This window comes from Carassius gibelio, chromosome A14 (assembly GCF_023724105.1).
Source record: "Carassius gibelio isolate Cgi1373 ecotype wild population from Czech Republic chromosome A14, carGib1.2-hapl.c, whole genome shotgun sequence".
Taxonomy (NCBI): domain Eukaryota; kingdom Metazoa; phylum Chordata; class Actinopteri; order Cypriniformes; family Cyprinidae; genus Carassius; species Carassius gibelio.
The window spans coordinates 8,689,559-8,704,788 of record NC_068384.1 but is presented as its reverse complement, the minus strand read 5'-3'; the positions used below and the strand labels follow the sequence as shown (position 1 = coordinate 8,704,788).

The window sequence follows — 15,230 nt, the reverse complement described above, 5'->3', positions numbered from 1 at the left end:
TGGCTTGCCATACGTTTAATGAGAGTGACGGGGATGCAGGTGCGAGCGGCGCGTTTAATAAGAGTGACGCGGACAAGGGAGCGAGCGCGAAGTGGCGCGTTTAATGAGAATGACGCGGATACAGGTGCAAGCGGCGCGTTTAATGAGAATTACGCGGGTGCGAGCGCGAAAGGGGGCATTTAATGAGATGACGCGGACACGGGAGCGAGCGCGAAGCGGCGCGTTTAATGAGAGTGACTTGGGAGCGAGCGCGAAGCTGCGCGTTTAATGAGAGTGACGCGGGTGCGAGCGCGAAGCGGCGCGTTTAATGAGAGTGAGGCGGGTGCGAGCGCGAAGCGGCGCGTTTAATTAGAGTGATGCGGACGCGGGAGCGAGTGCAAAGCGGCGCGTTTAATGAGAGTGACGGGGATGCAGGTGCGAGCGGCGCGTTTAATAAGAGTGACGCGGACAAGGGAGCGAGCGCGAAGTGGCGCGTTTAATGAGAATGACGCGGATACAGGTGCAAGCGGCGCGTTTAATGAGAATTACGCGGGTGCGAGCGCGAAAGGGGGCATTTAATGAGATGACGCGGACACGGGAGCGAGCGCGAAGCGGCGCGTTTAATGAGAGTGACTTGGGAGCGAGCGCGAAGCTGCGCGTTTAATGAGAGTGACGCGGGTGCGAGCGCGAAGCGGCGCGTTTAATGAGAGTGAGGCGGGTGCGAGCGCGAAGCGGCGCGTTTAATTAGAGTGATGCGGACGCGGGAGCGAGTGCAAAGCGGCGCGTTTAATGAGAGTGACGGGGATGCAGGTGCGAGCGGCGCGTTTAATAAGAGTGACGCGGACAAGGGAGCGAGGGCGTAGTGGCGCGTTTAATGAGAATGACGCGGGTGCGAGCGTGAAGCGGCGCGTTTAATTAGAGTGATGCGGACGCGGGAGCGAGCGCGAAGCTGCGCGTTTAATGAGAGTGACGCGGGTGCGAGCGCGAAGCGGCGCGTTTAATGAGAGTGACGCGGGTGCGAGCTTGAAGCGGCGCGTTTAATGAGAGTGAGGCGGGTGCGAGCGCGAAGCGGCGCGTTTAATTAGAGTGATGCGGACGCGGGAGCAAGTGCAAAGCGGCGCGTTTAATGAGAATGACGCGGGTGCGAGCGCGAAGGGGGGCATTTAATGAGATGACGCGGACACGGGAGCGAGCGCGAAGCGGCGCCTTTAATGAGAGTGACGTGGTTGCGAGCGCGAAGCGGCGCGTTTAATTAGAGTGATGCGGATGCGGGAGCGAGTGCGAAGCGGCGCGTTTAATGAGAGTGACGCGGGTGCGGGAGCGAGCGCGAAGCAGCGCGTTTAATGAGAGTGACGCGGGTGCGAGCGCGAAGCGGCGCGTTTAATTAGAGTGACGCGGGTGCGGGAGCGAGCGCGAAGCAGCGCGTTTAATGAGAGTGACGCGGGTGCGAGCGCGAAGCGGCTCGTTTAATTAGAGTGACGCGGGTGCGGGAGCGAGCGCGAAGCAGCGCGTTTAATGAGAGTGACGCGGGTGCGAGCGCGAAGCGGCGCGTTTAATTAGAGTGACGCGGGTGCGGGAGCGAGCGCGAAGCAGCGCGTTTAATGAGAATGACGCGGGTGCGAGCGCGAAGGGGGGCAGTTAATGAGATGACGCGGACACGGGAGCGAGCGCGAAGCGGCGCGTTTAATGAGAGTGACGTGGGTGCCAGCGCGAAGCGGAGGCCGGCGACACACTGGATGCGTGGCACAAGCGTCTCAGCTGCGTGGCGTGTCTGTTTTTAATTCGGCTCCCATGTTAACAGGTTAGAGCTTGCAGACTCCTGCGTGAGACTCTATCTCACCTACAGCAGCAGCAGCGCGCCAGCGCCGCGTCATCAGGCACGCTTCTGGTGGGAGCAGAGCGAGTGACGCTGACGCGGGAGCGAGCGAATGATGAAAGGCGACATCAAAGCCCCGATGCCACATTATACAGGAATGCAAGAGGAAACCATGCCAAAAATAAAATGTCATTTTCTGCAAGTCTTAATTAAAGCTCAGTTCCGGTTACACGAGGATCGTTCTCTGAGGAGACTGTCGGGTTTCAGACGGAGATGTCGCGCTGACGGATCAGATGCGGTTTATTTTGATGTTAAATCGCTTCATGAGTTCAATATGAACAGACCCACTGCGCAATGTGACATCGGAGTGACGTCTTTTAATGTCATTTTTGGACGTCCAAATTCGGTCCACTGACTTTCCTGCACCTCCCAGCAAACAATCGGACGTCTTTTGACCGTTGAAAAGACATCCATCCGATACGTCCCGTCATGGTTGAAAAATAGTTCCAAAATGAAAGTTGAACCGACGTCTTTGACGTCTTTTAGACGTGAATTGCACGTCTTTTGTGCACGTCCCTGGACGTCTAAATGCTCCGATTTCTGGACGTCGTTGTCTTCTGGATTTTTAAATGCGTTGCTGCATAGTTTAAGTGTATATATATATATATAAGCCTGCATATAAAATAATCACACACCCACTGTGTAACATCGTGAAAGGCAATCAATTATGTCTTGAGGTTTAAAACATCTTGACAAAAGTTCAAGATTGGTCCAGTCAGACATGAACGTTCATAAAACATCTTAATCAAGAGTACATCACTAACAATAACACATTATTTGTGGACATATGCAAAAAAAAAAAAAAAGAAGCATGTTCTGATTTAGCACATTTTATTGTTTTTGAACAGTTTAGCATCTGTTAACCAAAATAAAATACTAATTACAAAAATACTGTATTATTATATAAAGGGAAAATTCTTTCATTTACTCGCCCTCATGTTTCAAACCTGTATACCTTTCTGTGTTCTGACCATATTGTTTTCACGTTTGCTTTACTGGGACAATGACAAATAAGAATCTTCAAGATGATAATATATTTAAAAATTTGTTTTTCAATGTTATCTTTGTATCCATTTTGGATTCCTGAAATAAGTTTACAGGCCTACCATTTTTTTCATCAGAAATATGATTTAATGAGGGGCATCACTGAATAAAAAGTGCTGAAATACTCAATCTTAAAGTCCATTATTATTGTTAAAAATTTATATTTGCAGTGTTTGTTTATTAATGTTTTTTATATATAATATAAATCAATATTAATTGCATTTATTTTAAAATACTTTAATCATATAATATTAAGAACATTATTAATATTTGAACATGTGGCATAAACACCTTGCAGGAGCCATTGTTGTCTTGTGACAAGAAAATCATAAAACATAAGATCCTCATCATAAAACATGTTTGAAAACATTGCTATTTATGAAATCAATGTGGTGTCAATGATTTTAAACTGTATAGAACCGACATGAATTCAAATATTACATTTCTGAGAATGTTTTCTACTAGAATGTTAAAATATGGTTTCTTTTTATCAATTCTTTATTAATCTTGTCATTGACTTACACAGTTGTCTTATAAACACAAAGATATTTGGAAGAATGTTTGTAACCAAGCAGATCTCACAATCCATTAACTGCCACTGTAGGAAAAATTATTATGATCGTAACATGAGGGTGAGAAAATTATGACTATTTTCATTTTTGGATGAACTATCCCTTAAAACTACAGTTGTTTGGCTCATTTCTTGTAACCTCCACCCCCATCTCTTCCCGGAGTGAGCTTCAGGTGTTCTGTCATTGCTGCATCCCATTCAGAGTCTCCACCTCTTCACAGCAGCTGAGGGAAGAGAATACATTTCTTTTTAAAATAAATAAAATAAAACATTTGAGATAAATGACATGCACTTATTTTTAGAGATGTTCCGATACCCTTTTTCTCTTCCCGATACCGATTCCGATACCTGGGCTCAGGGTATCGGCCGATACCGAGTACTGATCCGATACCTGGGTGTGTATCTGTATATACAGCTGTATATACTACTAGCCCTGTGTAAATTGCTAGAATTTTTTTATGGTGTGCTTCAGACAGATCCCTCAATAAAACATGAACAAATACATGGTGAACTACTGTATTTATTACAGTATTTTTATTATCTAACATGAATTTGACAGTATTATTTATTTTCTTATGCAAAAAAGAACTTCAAATGCAGCCAAAAATCTAACACCGCAAACTAAAAAAGGTATTTAAGTTTTACAATATAACTGTATAAAAAAACTGCAACAAATAAGTCTAGGAATATAAAAAAAGATCTATTAATCAGATAATCTCTAACAAGTAAAAAACAAGCAACCATCTAGGCATAATTATTATTATTATAGAGATGTATTATTATTACTGTAGGCTACAACAGTAGCTTTATATATTGTCAATTTACTCATGTAAACCAAACATTTATTTTAATGGGCTGCCATGAAGATCTTTGAGTGTCTGTGTTTATGATATGACAGTATTCTCAAATGAAACGGTAAATTCTCATGAAGTGACGGTTTATGCGTTCGTGTCCTCATGACACACAGCAGAGACTACAAAACAGCGAGCTCTCGCGCATCTGTGCCAGTCACCCACAGAGATGTAGATTTTGCGGGAGTAATATTTAAATAGTATTTTGCAGTTTAATATTCACAGACACTAGTATATATTCGGCTACTGTCTGGAGCCCTGCGCTTTGACTTACACGGAAGCGACTGAACGCAGCTGCCGGTACTGAATATACTCGAGAGTCTGTAACTACCGGTACTACAGAGACATACTGCTAACCACTGATCTATAATATAGTAGCGGCTTCACTGTCTTTTGGCAGTTTAGAATGTGATGAGTGACCCAGTCATATATAGATAAGGGCTGCTAACGCGTTTTCATTTCTTCTTCGCTGCTCTAAACAGGGGTTGCTTGTGGCAACACAGCACAACTTCCTGTGTTTTCAATGCATTTTGAGCAGCGAAGAAGAACCGTGCAGCGGTTAGGCAAAGCTTGCGGTCATAACTAGGTCTTTTTTAAGAAAATGGTATCGGATCGGTATATGGGTTCATGTACTCGCCGATGCCGATGCCAGAATTTGTTGTGGTATCGGAGATATTTCCGATACTAGTATCGGAATCGGAACAACTCTACTTATTTTCAAAATATCTTTATGGTCTACAGCTAAAAAAAAAAACCCTTGGATCAAGATGAATGAATCATAAATGAAACATTAGAAAAAAAATGTAATCAACAAGCATTAGATTTTATTTTTATTGTACAAAAGGTGTAATGCTTTAATGTGATGCCCTTGAGAAACACTCACAGTGTAACCGTGAGAAAGTGAACAGGACATTTCTGAGAAGACAGGAGGGCTGTGATGTCCCCTGAATAATTAATTAAAGCGTGCCAATAAAAAATACATCAATATAAGTAACTTTTAGCCTTCTAACGTTAGCTAATTTTAGCCATACTCAGTGAATTTCAGTTGACAAGGTGGGCATCATTTCTCTCGGTTCCTTCGTGTCAAACAAGTAAAACTCAAGCACGTTAATCAAATAATACAAAATGTACTTACCCCACGGTAGATTTTATATAATTGATGTCGATACATCTCAGTCCTCTTCGAGTCCTCTCCTCCTCGTGGTGGTTGCCTGCTTGATGTACCGGAACTTCCGGAAGGGAACTTCCGGAAGAAAGCGAGATCTCGCGAGATAATCTATCCTATCGCGGGATTTTGTAATATCACGAAAACATCAGTATGTTTTGTGTCTATCTTGGCAGCACCGTTTTGGCAATTACATCCAATTCAGACCGAAATTGTGACCCGGTATATATCTGTTTCACATGTATATGCATAGATTCAATAAAAATAATAACAACAAATACATAACACAGGTTGAAATAATGACTAAATTGCAGCATTGATTTGCAATCACTTAACCACACTGGGCTCTTTGTGATTATAATTTTTTTTAAACAAGATAAAGTGAATATATTTACTTTGTATATAATTTTTTTTCCCTGCTAGTCTTGCCTGGACATCTTTTCACAAACCATGACGAGACGTTTAAAAGACGTCAGTGGACGTCTATTCACAACCTCTTTAAAACCTCTTAAAAACTACTTGGTGCACTTTAATTAAATATTGCAGTATTAATCAAGGTGTAAGCACAGCTTTTGCATATTCCACAAGGATTTCACAGAGGGTCATGATGGACGTGTAACGCACGTGTAAATGACGTCACTAGGTGACGTCCTCTCACAACCGATTCACAACACGGGTAAATATTGAACTACATGTATCTAAAAGTCAAAGAAACAATTATACATGAAACCCCATAGAACTATAAACGTGTACAAACATATCTGAATGCATTTTTAGGAAATCTTCTGCGTTACGTATTTCTACCGATTTATGCCGTCCTACCGCGACTATTTTTGGCCGGCCACACGATGTCGCCGTCGGACCAATGTTTGCTGGGCTGTTATAGACGTCCAAATGACCTCCAAAAAAATTTACCCAGTTCAAAGGTCAAATGTTAAACGTCAAGATGATGTCCAAGTTGGGTGATGTTGGACGTCCAAATAGCAGACCTAGTTTGGACGTCGAATAGATGTTCAGAAATGGTCATGGACTGACGGACCTGATATAGCTATCCGAAGTCCAGTGTTTAGAGTGTGAGTTTGTTCGGGAACTCGATCTTCAGGATTGCCTGCAGTGAGTCTCAGTTCTAATGAACTCACAGTAATTAGTCTAAGTGACTAAATGTCATGTTTGATTACATTTCTGTTCTCTGCTGCTTCAGTGTGAGAACTTTTGATAATTACAGATCCACATCATCAGCTGACAAATAACATCAAGGTCTTTATGCCTTTCAGCTTTCATTTTCAGCCACATTTTTGCTCTTCGTCTTCATTATATCTTCATAACTGACTTTTCCCTCATGATTCATGAATAATAAATAAGAGAAGGCCCAAAACAGAGCCCTGAGGAACCCCAGAAGTAACAGATGAAGTCTTTGATGTGAACTGCTTCAGTATAAGTTGAGAACAGACTCTCTTCTGTCCAGGTGCTTCATAAAAAAAACAATACATCTCCATTAGATACCACAAAGTAAAAAATTCTACAAATTAAGTGTGTTTATGATTAATAGAAGAACAAATATCAGCCAATGGGGTCAGAAAAATAAATGAATAAACGGCAAACAAGTTTAATTTTATTTTGCATCAGCAGTAAATGCATCTTGATTTAAGGATGTTTATATTTGTACTGGAAAACAAGATGCAAATATTGAGGAAGATAATCTTTTATTTTATTTATTTATTTTTGCAGTGCATGCAAGATTTAAAGGGTTAGTTCGCCCAAAAATGAAAATTATGTCATTAATGACTCACCCTTATGCTGTTCCAAACATGTAAGACCTCCTTTTATCTTCGGAACACAGTTTAAGATATTTTAGATTTAGTCCGAGAGCTCTCAGTCCCTCCATTGAAGCTGTGTGTACGGTCTACTGTCCATGTACAGAAAGGTAAGAAAACATCATCAAAGTAGTCCATGTGACATCAGAGGGGCAGTTAGAATTTTTTGAAGCATCGAAAATACATTTTGGTCCAAAAATAGCAAAAACGACGACTTTATTCAGCATTGTCTTCTCTTCCGTGTCTGTTGTGAGAGAGTGCAAATCAAAGCAGTTTGGATATCCGGTTCATGAACGAATCATTCAGCTCATCAAATAGAACTGAATTGGTTTAAACGGTTCACATCTCTAATACGCATTAATCCACAAATGACTTAAGCTGTTAACTTTTTTAATGTGGCTGACACTCCCTCTGAGTTCAAACAAACCAATATCCTGGAGTAATGCATGCACTCAAACAGTACACTGACTGAACTGCTGTGAAGAGAGAACTGAAGATGAACACCGAGCCGAGCCAGATAACGAACAACAGACTGACTTGTTCACGAGTGAAGAACCGGTTGCATCGGTGTTCGGATCACCAGTAGTTCTTTCAGACAGTTCGATTCAATAAACCGGTTGAAGAAAACCGGTTCACCGGTTCTTTTGTGCTCGACGTAATGGCGTCATTGGCGATGATTGCCCTTGATTCAAGCCTTCGGTTTACCTGCACCCATAACACTAGCACAGAATCAGTTCAGAATCAATCACCAAAAGAATCAGTTCAGTTCAGACGCTCTGTGTGTCGGTCTGCTTCACGCTGAATCACACAAACTGCTAGATCTGATTACTTTTCTTCTCTTTTAGAAGAAAACAAACATAACCCCAGGTATTTATTCAATACAGTGGCTAAATTAACGAAAAGTAAAGCCTCAACAAGTGTTGACATTTCCCAACACCACAACAGTAATGACTTTATGAACTACTTTACTTCTAAAATCGATACTATTAGAGATAAAATTGCAACCATTCAGCCGTCAGCTACAGTGTCACATCAGACAGTGCACTATAGACCCCCTGAGGAACAGTTCCACTCATTCTCTACTATAGGAGAGGAAGAATTGTATAAACTTGTTAAATCATCTAAACCAACAACATGTATGTTAGACCCTATACCATCTAAGCTCCTAAAAGAGGTGCTTCCAGAAGTCATAGGTCCTCTTCTGACTATTATTAATTCCTCATTGTCATTAGGATATGTCCCCAAAACCTTCAAACTGGCTGTTATTAAGCCTCTCATAAAAAAGCCACAACTTGACCCCAGAGAACTTGTTAATTATAGACCAATCTCGAATCTCCCTTTTCTGTCCAAGATACTAGAAAAGGTGGTATCCTCACAATTATATTCCTTCTTAGAGAAAAATGGTATATGTGAGGATTTCCAGTCAGGATTTAGCCGTATCATAGTACTGAAACTGCTCTCCTTAGAGTTACAAATGACCTGCTCTTATCATCTGATCGTGGGTGTATCTCTCTATTAGTTTTATTGGATCTTAGTGCTGCGTTTGACACAGTTGACCACAACATTCTTTTGCATAGACTTGAACACTTTGTTGGCATCAGTGGAAGTGCATTAGCATGGTTTAAATCGTACTTATATGACCGCCATCAGTTCGTAGCAGTGAATGAAGATGTATCATATCGATCACAAGTGCAGTATGGAGTACCTCAAGGCTCAGTACTAGGGCCGCTACTCTTCATGCTTTATATGTTACCCTTGGGAGATATCATCAGGAAACATGGTGTTAGTTTTCACTGTTATGCTGATGATACGCAGCTCTATATTTCCTCGCAGCCCGGTGAAACACACCAATTTGAAAAACTAATGGAATGCATAGTCGATATGAAAAATTGGATGACGAGTAATTTCTTACTGCTAAATTCTGAAAAAACAGAGGTGTTAATTATAGGACCTAAAAACTCTACTTGTAATAACCTAGAACACTGTCTAAGACTTGATGGTTGCTCTGTCAATTCTTCGTCATCAGTTAGGAACCTAGGTGTGCTATTTGATCACAATCTTTCCTTAGAAAGGAACGTTTCTAGCATTTGTAAAACTGCATTTTTCCATCTCAAAAATATATCTAAATATATGCTCTCAATGTCAAATGCAGAAATGTTAATCCATGCATTTATGACCTCAAGGTTAGACTATTGTAATGCTTTATTGGGTGGTTGTTCTGCACGCTTGGTAAACAAACTACAGCTAGTCCAAAATGTTCTCAATACTCGAATATCAAAATCAACTGCGGGCGGCAGATCCTTTTCCTATTTGGCTCCTAAACTCTGGAATAACCTACCTAACATTGTTCGGGAGGCAGACACACTCTTGCAGTTTAAATCTAGATTAAAGACCCATCTCTTTAACCTGGCTTACACATAACATACTAATATGCTTTTAATATCCAAATCCGTTAAAGGATTTTTAGGCTGCATTAATTAGGTAAACCGGAACCGGAAACACTTCACATAACACCCGATGTACTTTCTACACCATTAGAAGAATGGCATCTATGCTAATATTAGTCTGTTTCTCTCTTGTTCCGAGGTCACCGTAGCCACCAGATCCAGTCTGTGTCCAGATCAGAGGGTCACTGCAGTCGCCCGGATCCAGTTCGTATCCAGACCAGATGGTGGATCAGCTCCTAGAAAGGACCTCTACTGCCCTGAAAGACAGCGGAGACCAGGACAACTAGAGCCCAGATACAGATCCCCTGTAAAGACCTTGTCTCAGAGGAGCACCAGGACAAGACCACAGGAAACAGATGATTCTTCTGCACAATCTGACTTTGCTGCAGCCTGGAATTGAACTACTGGTTTCGTCTGGTCAGAGGAGAACTGCCCCCCCCAACTGAGCCTGGTTTCTCCCAAGGTTTTTTTCTCCATTCTGTCACCGATGGAGTTTCGGTTCCTTGCCGCTGTCGCCTCTGGCTTGCTTAGTTGGGGTCACTTCATCTACAGCGATATCATTGACTTGATTGCAAATAAAAACAGACACTATTTCAACTGAACAGAGATGACATCACTGAATTCAATGATGAACTGCCTTTAACTATTATTTTGCATTATTGACACACTGTTTTCCTAATGAATGTTGTTCAGTGCTTTGATGCAATGTATTTTGTTTAAAGCATTATATAAATAAAGTTGATTGAGAAAACCATTTGAAATTGTGACAGCTTTTTTGCAACTGGCAGGAAGGGCTTAACATTAGTAAACATTGAGAACAAAATTGCAAAACATCCAATTGATCCCCATGCTCTTCTTCTGCATCTTATTGGACTCCATCTCTCTCATCTTCGTCTCTGCAGGATAGGTGGGATGTGGATAAAAGTGGAAGGAAATATTACAGCATGCAAAAATCTATTAATGCTCAGGGTGTGAATAGAAGTAACAGAAGAGAGGAGAGTGTTTTAACCAGGCTAAGGTTTGATCACACAGGGTTAAATAAAACACTGTTTTTAATGGGCAAAAGTCCATCAGATGAATGTTTGGAATGTAGGTCCAAGGAAGATGTAGAACATGTATTGCTATATTGTAAGAAATATAGAGATGAGAGGATGAGGCTAAAACAAAAGATAAGTCAGACAGGAAGGAAGTGGAACCTTGAAGGTTTATTAGGCACAACAGGAGATGGGGTAAAGGATACACAGAAAGCAGTTATACAATATCTAAAAAATATAGGGATATACAATAGGATATAGTTTTTTTTTTTTTTTTTTGATATAAAGTAGTACCAATGGATATAGCTCATGTTACATACTCTGATACAGTAGGTGGCGGTATGCACCTTTAAAAGTCATGGTTGCAATCTGCCAAAAAATGAAAAGAAGAAGAAGAAATCTTCGTCTCTGATGTTGTGTTCACGGTGGCCTCCTCCCTCAGATTCTTTCAATGATGTCTATGTCGTCTGCGCGGATGCCGATCGGACACTGTGATCGCGTTGCGTATCCATGGGAACACGCGCTTCCGCTTCTCTGCGCGCGCGTCGCTGGTGGATGACGTCAAGAGCGGCGACGTGTCAGTCATGGCTGCCGATATAACATTATTATTCAAAGCGAGCGTGAAAACGGTGAAAACTCGTAATAAAGCGCTGGGTCTGCTGGATTGTTCGAGCCGAGAGGAAGCCTGTGGAGTGAAGAGAGCGAGAGTCAGAGACAGTTTCAGCGGGAGAGCCAGAGAAGTGGTGAGGCACACATCTGCAGCTAAAGCTAATACTGTTCGATTACTATTTCTAACACTACTCTATTTTGACAGTTTTGTTGTGTAATCATTAATATCTGTCATTTGATGATACTCCTGTATTTTTATTATATTGGTTATTTTTCATATAGTGTATATTTATTATTATTATTTGAGATGAGCAGGTCAGAGCCTCTGTTGTCACACCTGAGACTGAATGCACATGTAAACTAATATTTCTGATGTTTCTGTGTAATTCTGCGTGAGTTGTTTTATCAGATGAATGTTCAGTGATGATGATGATTGATCAATCTGTAGCTCTGAGAGAAGGTCAGATGTGAGTATGATTGATCTGCTCAAGTCATCTTTATTTATATAGCACTTTAAACTAACTACATTGCATCATGGGCCTGAGCTTCTCGGTGTAGCACTACATCTGAGGCTTGTGCAGAGCTAAATATATAGCGTTATGTCAAAATACTCATTTGTTTAATTTTAAATGTGATTCTGATAGTATTCCAACTTTTTACAAAATGTTACTGTAATCTAAATAATTTATTTTTTGATGTGACTGTAATGGATTAGAGTTACTAGATTTTTGTATCCTGATTATGTAACAGTTACATGTATTGTTTATTTGTATAGCGCTTTTTACAAAACAAATTGTTACAAAGCAACTTTACAGAAAATTATGTTTCTACAATATTTAGTAGTAGCTTATGGTGGTGACTGTCAGTTTGTGCACGTTTGACAGGATTTTTAGAAAAATTAATTCAAGACGTAGTCAGCTAGACGATGAACATTATTAATATTATTAATTAATAATTATTATATGATTCAGTCACACATGTAGCAATAATTGTTAGTTCTGTTGTTGATTCAGGGTCAGCATCATCTGAGGTCCTCTGAGGGTCAGCATCATCTCTTCTCAGGTGCTCTGGGTCCAGACTGGAGCTTGTGGAAATCCTAGTTACCACGGGATGAAGATCCAGCAGAAACAGAGAAACACATAGAGACATCATTAGCATAGCTGCTGATCCAACAAAGTAAAATTAATTAGTCTAACCAAAGCTAAAGAGTAAAAATGCACCTTTGATCAGATGCAACTACACTCATAATTTAAAAGATACATTATTCGAATGCTTGGCGAAAGAGATGTGTTTTTAATCTTGATTTAAACAGAGAGAGTGTGTCTGAACCCCGAACTTTGCTATCCTAGGAACGACCAAAAGTCCAGTGTTTTGTGACCTTAGGGTGCGTGATGGGTTGTAGCGTGGTAGAAGGCTAGTTAGCTGGAGCTAAACCATTTAGGGCCTTATAGGTAAGTAATGATAATTTGTAACTGATACGGAACTTAATAGGTAGCCAGTGCAGAGACTGTAAAATTGGGGTAATATGATCATATTTTCTTGACCTGGTAAGGACTCTAGCTGCTGCATTTTGGACGACCTGTAGCTTGTTTATTGACGAAGCAGGACAACCACCTAGAAGTGCATTACAATAGTCCAGTCTAGAGGTCATGAATGCATGAACTAGCTTTTCTGCATCAGAAACAGATAACATGTTTCGTAGCTTGGTAATGTTTCTAATGTTACCTTTAACCCTTCACCGCCTTATGACCAATAAAGTGGAACATCATAAAGTGTTTGTCAGATTCATAAAGAGAGTATTGCACTGATTCCTCCCTCGAGTGAAACTGAACCGGCGACAGAAACCCTGAACTGTGACCCGGTGACACGGTCAGAGCCAAACAGAACGGACGCGTGACTTGACGTGTGTGTGTCTGTGTGTGTGTGTGTGTGTGTGTGTGTGTGTGTGAGGTAAATGGAGGGTCTCTGATGATGAGATTAAATGCAGCCAGGCAGACTGTCTCCTTTAGCCCACACACACAGTCACACACACACACACACACACACACACTCACTCACTCACGCTGGACTCGTTGTTTAGGTATTACTTGCTCTTTAGGGTCTTAAATTACAAGAGAAATTGATCTCTCTGCCCTCCTGCAAGGCCTCCAGGACCACTGAGTGCGAATCACACACACACACACTCTCTCTCTCTCTCACACACACACACACACACACACACACACACACACACACACACACACACTCTCTCTCTCTCTCTCACAAACACACACACAGGTACACACAGATACACATATGACGGCAGGTCACTGCTGCTCTCTGCTGGTGAGGAAAGTAGACTGCAGACTGACACACACACACACACACACTGTGCTGTCGGTGGTCATGTGATCTCGAGGTGTGTGTGTGTGTGTGTTTTGTTTCTCTGTCAGACGTTCAGACGAATCACAGACTCAGACCTGCTGCTGGGAACGTTTGATGTCTTCATGAACAGCAGTTGACCTTTGACCTCTGACCCGTCTGGTGCTATTATTCCAGTCGCCAGGATCAGACCTCCACTGATGTCATGAGTGTGTGTGTGTGTGTGTGTGTGTGTGCTATTAAGTGATTCTGTTCAGGTCAAATTCTACAACTGCAGCAATTACATAATTGCGGTTATTAAAGCGGCAGAAACATTTGAGTAACATTAGCGAAACCATTCAAAAACAGTGTGTGTGTTATTTCTCTTGAGTTAATATTGACACAGGGTCTTACAAACACACCGTGTGTGTGTGTATCTGGTGTGTGTGTGATCCGCTGCTTCTGCTTGTTTCTAGATCTCGAACATCTCGAAGCTGAAGGAGTTTCTGCTGCAGCACAGGAAGGAGTATGTGAACGCCGGCAGGTCAGTGACTCCGACTCACAGCAGCTGTCTTTAATGAAGGGTGAAGAGTGTTTACCTCTCACAGATCTCACACAAATACCATTTGTGCTTATTGTATTTCATAATGAACGGAGTTCACGTGTGTGTGTGTGTGTGTGTGTGTGTGTGTGTTGACAGTGTGATGTGTTCGGATGTGTCTCGTATGACGGACAGTGAGAGAGATCAGATCGACCAGGATGCACAGATCTTCATGAGGACCTGCGCAGACGCCATCGGCCAGCTGCGATCTGAGAGTATGCGTCTCTAATTACTTTTGCATTATATAAGTCATGCTAATTTATTTATGTAACTCTTTATACAGTACAAACTGTCTCAGTGTTGTGTGTGTGTGTGTTTGTATTGATGTCCCTGTGTGTGTGTGTGTGTTTGTATTGATGTCGGTGTGTGTGTGTGTTTAGTGGGCAAACAGGTGGTCTCTGCACAGGTGAAGGATCATCGTGCAGCAGTGCTGGATCTGATCGAGGTCTATCTCAGAGGTACACACACACTCGTACACACTCGCATGCACTCACTCGCACACACACACACACTCACTCGCACACACACACACTCACTCACTCACTCGCACACACACACACTCACTTACTCACATGCACATACACATATGAATGTGGATGCAAACACATTAAGCTGAGCACACACTGACTCGTGTGTGTGTGTGTGTGTGTGTGTGTGTGTGTGTGTGTGTGTGCAGGTGTGTGTAAGCTGTATTCTGAACAGAGAGCTGTACGTGTGAAGAGAGTCGTGGACAAAAAGAGACTGTAAGTATAAGACACACACACACGAGTGAACACACACACACGAGTGAACACACACACATCACCGTGTCATGACTTCTGTCTACAGTATTAGTGAAGTGTGATGTCTTTCTCACACAGTGGTTCAGTCTTACAGACTGATAGATCACTTCAGATTAT

At 41.8% G+C, this 15,230-nt stretch overlaps 2 protein-coding genes across 2 annotated transcripts in view; both read left to right on the top strand.

Annotated features, from left to right (window-relative positions):
* Window positions 1-15,230, top strand: part of LOC128027440 (cytokine-like protein 1) — a 139,641-nt gene that overhangs the window by 37,262 nt on the left and 87,149 nt on the right. The window lies entirely within an intron of this gene.
* The window catches only part of stx18 (syntaxin 18), a 7,554-nt gene continuing 3,636 nt past the window's right edge, over window positions 11,313-15,230 (top strand). Inside the window, exons 1-5 of the mRNA XM_052615058.1 lie at window positions 11,313-11,524; window positions 14,207-14,274; window positions 14,431-14,546; window positions 14,712-14,789; window positions 15,008-15,074. Coding sequence (XP_052471018.1) covers window positions 11,366-11,524; window positions 14,207-14,274; window positions 14,431-14,546; window positions 14,712-14,789; window positions 15,008-15,074 — 488 coding nt within the window. The 5' untranslated portion in view covers window positions 11,313-11,365. The remainder of the gene's footprint in view (window positions 11,525-14,206; window positions 14,275-14,430; window positions 14,547-14,711; window positions 14,790-15,007; window positions 15,075-15,230) is intronic.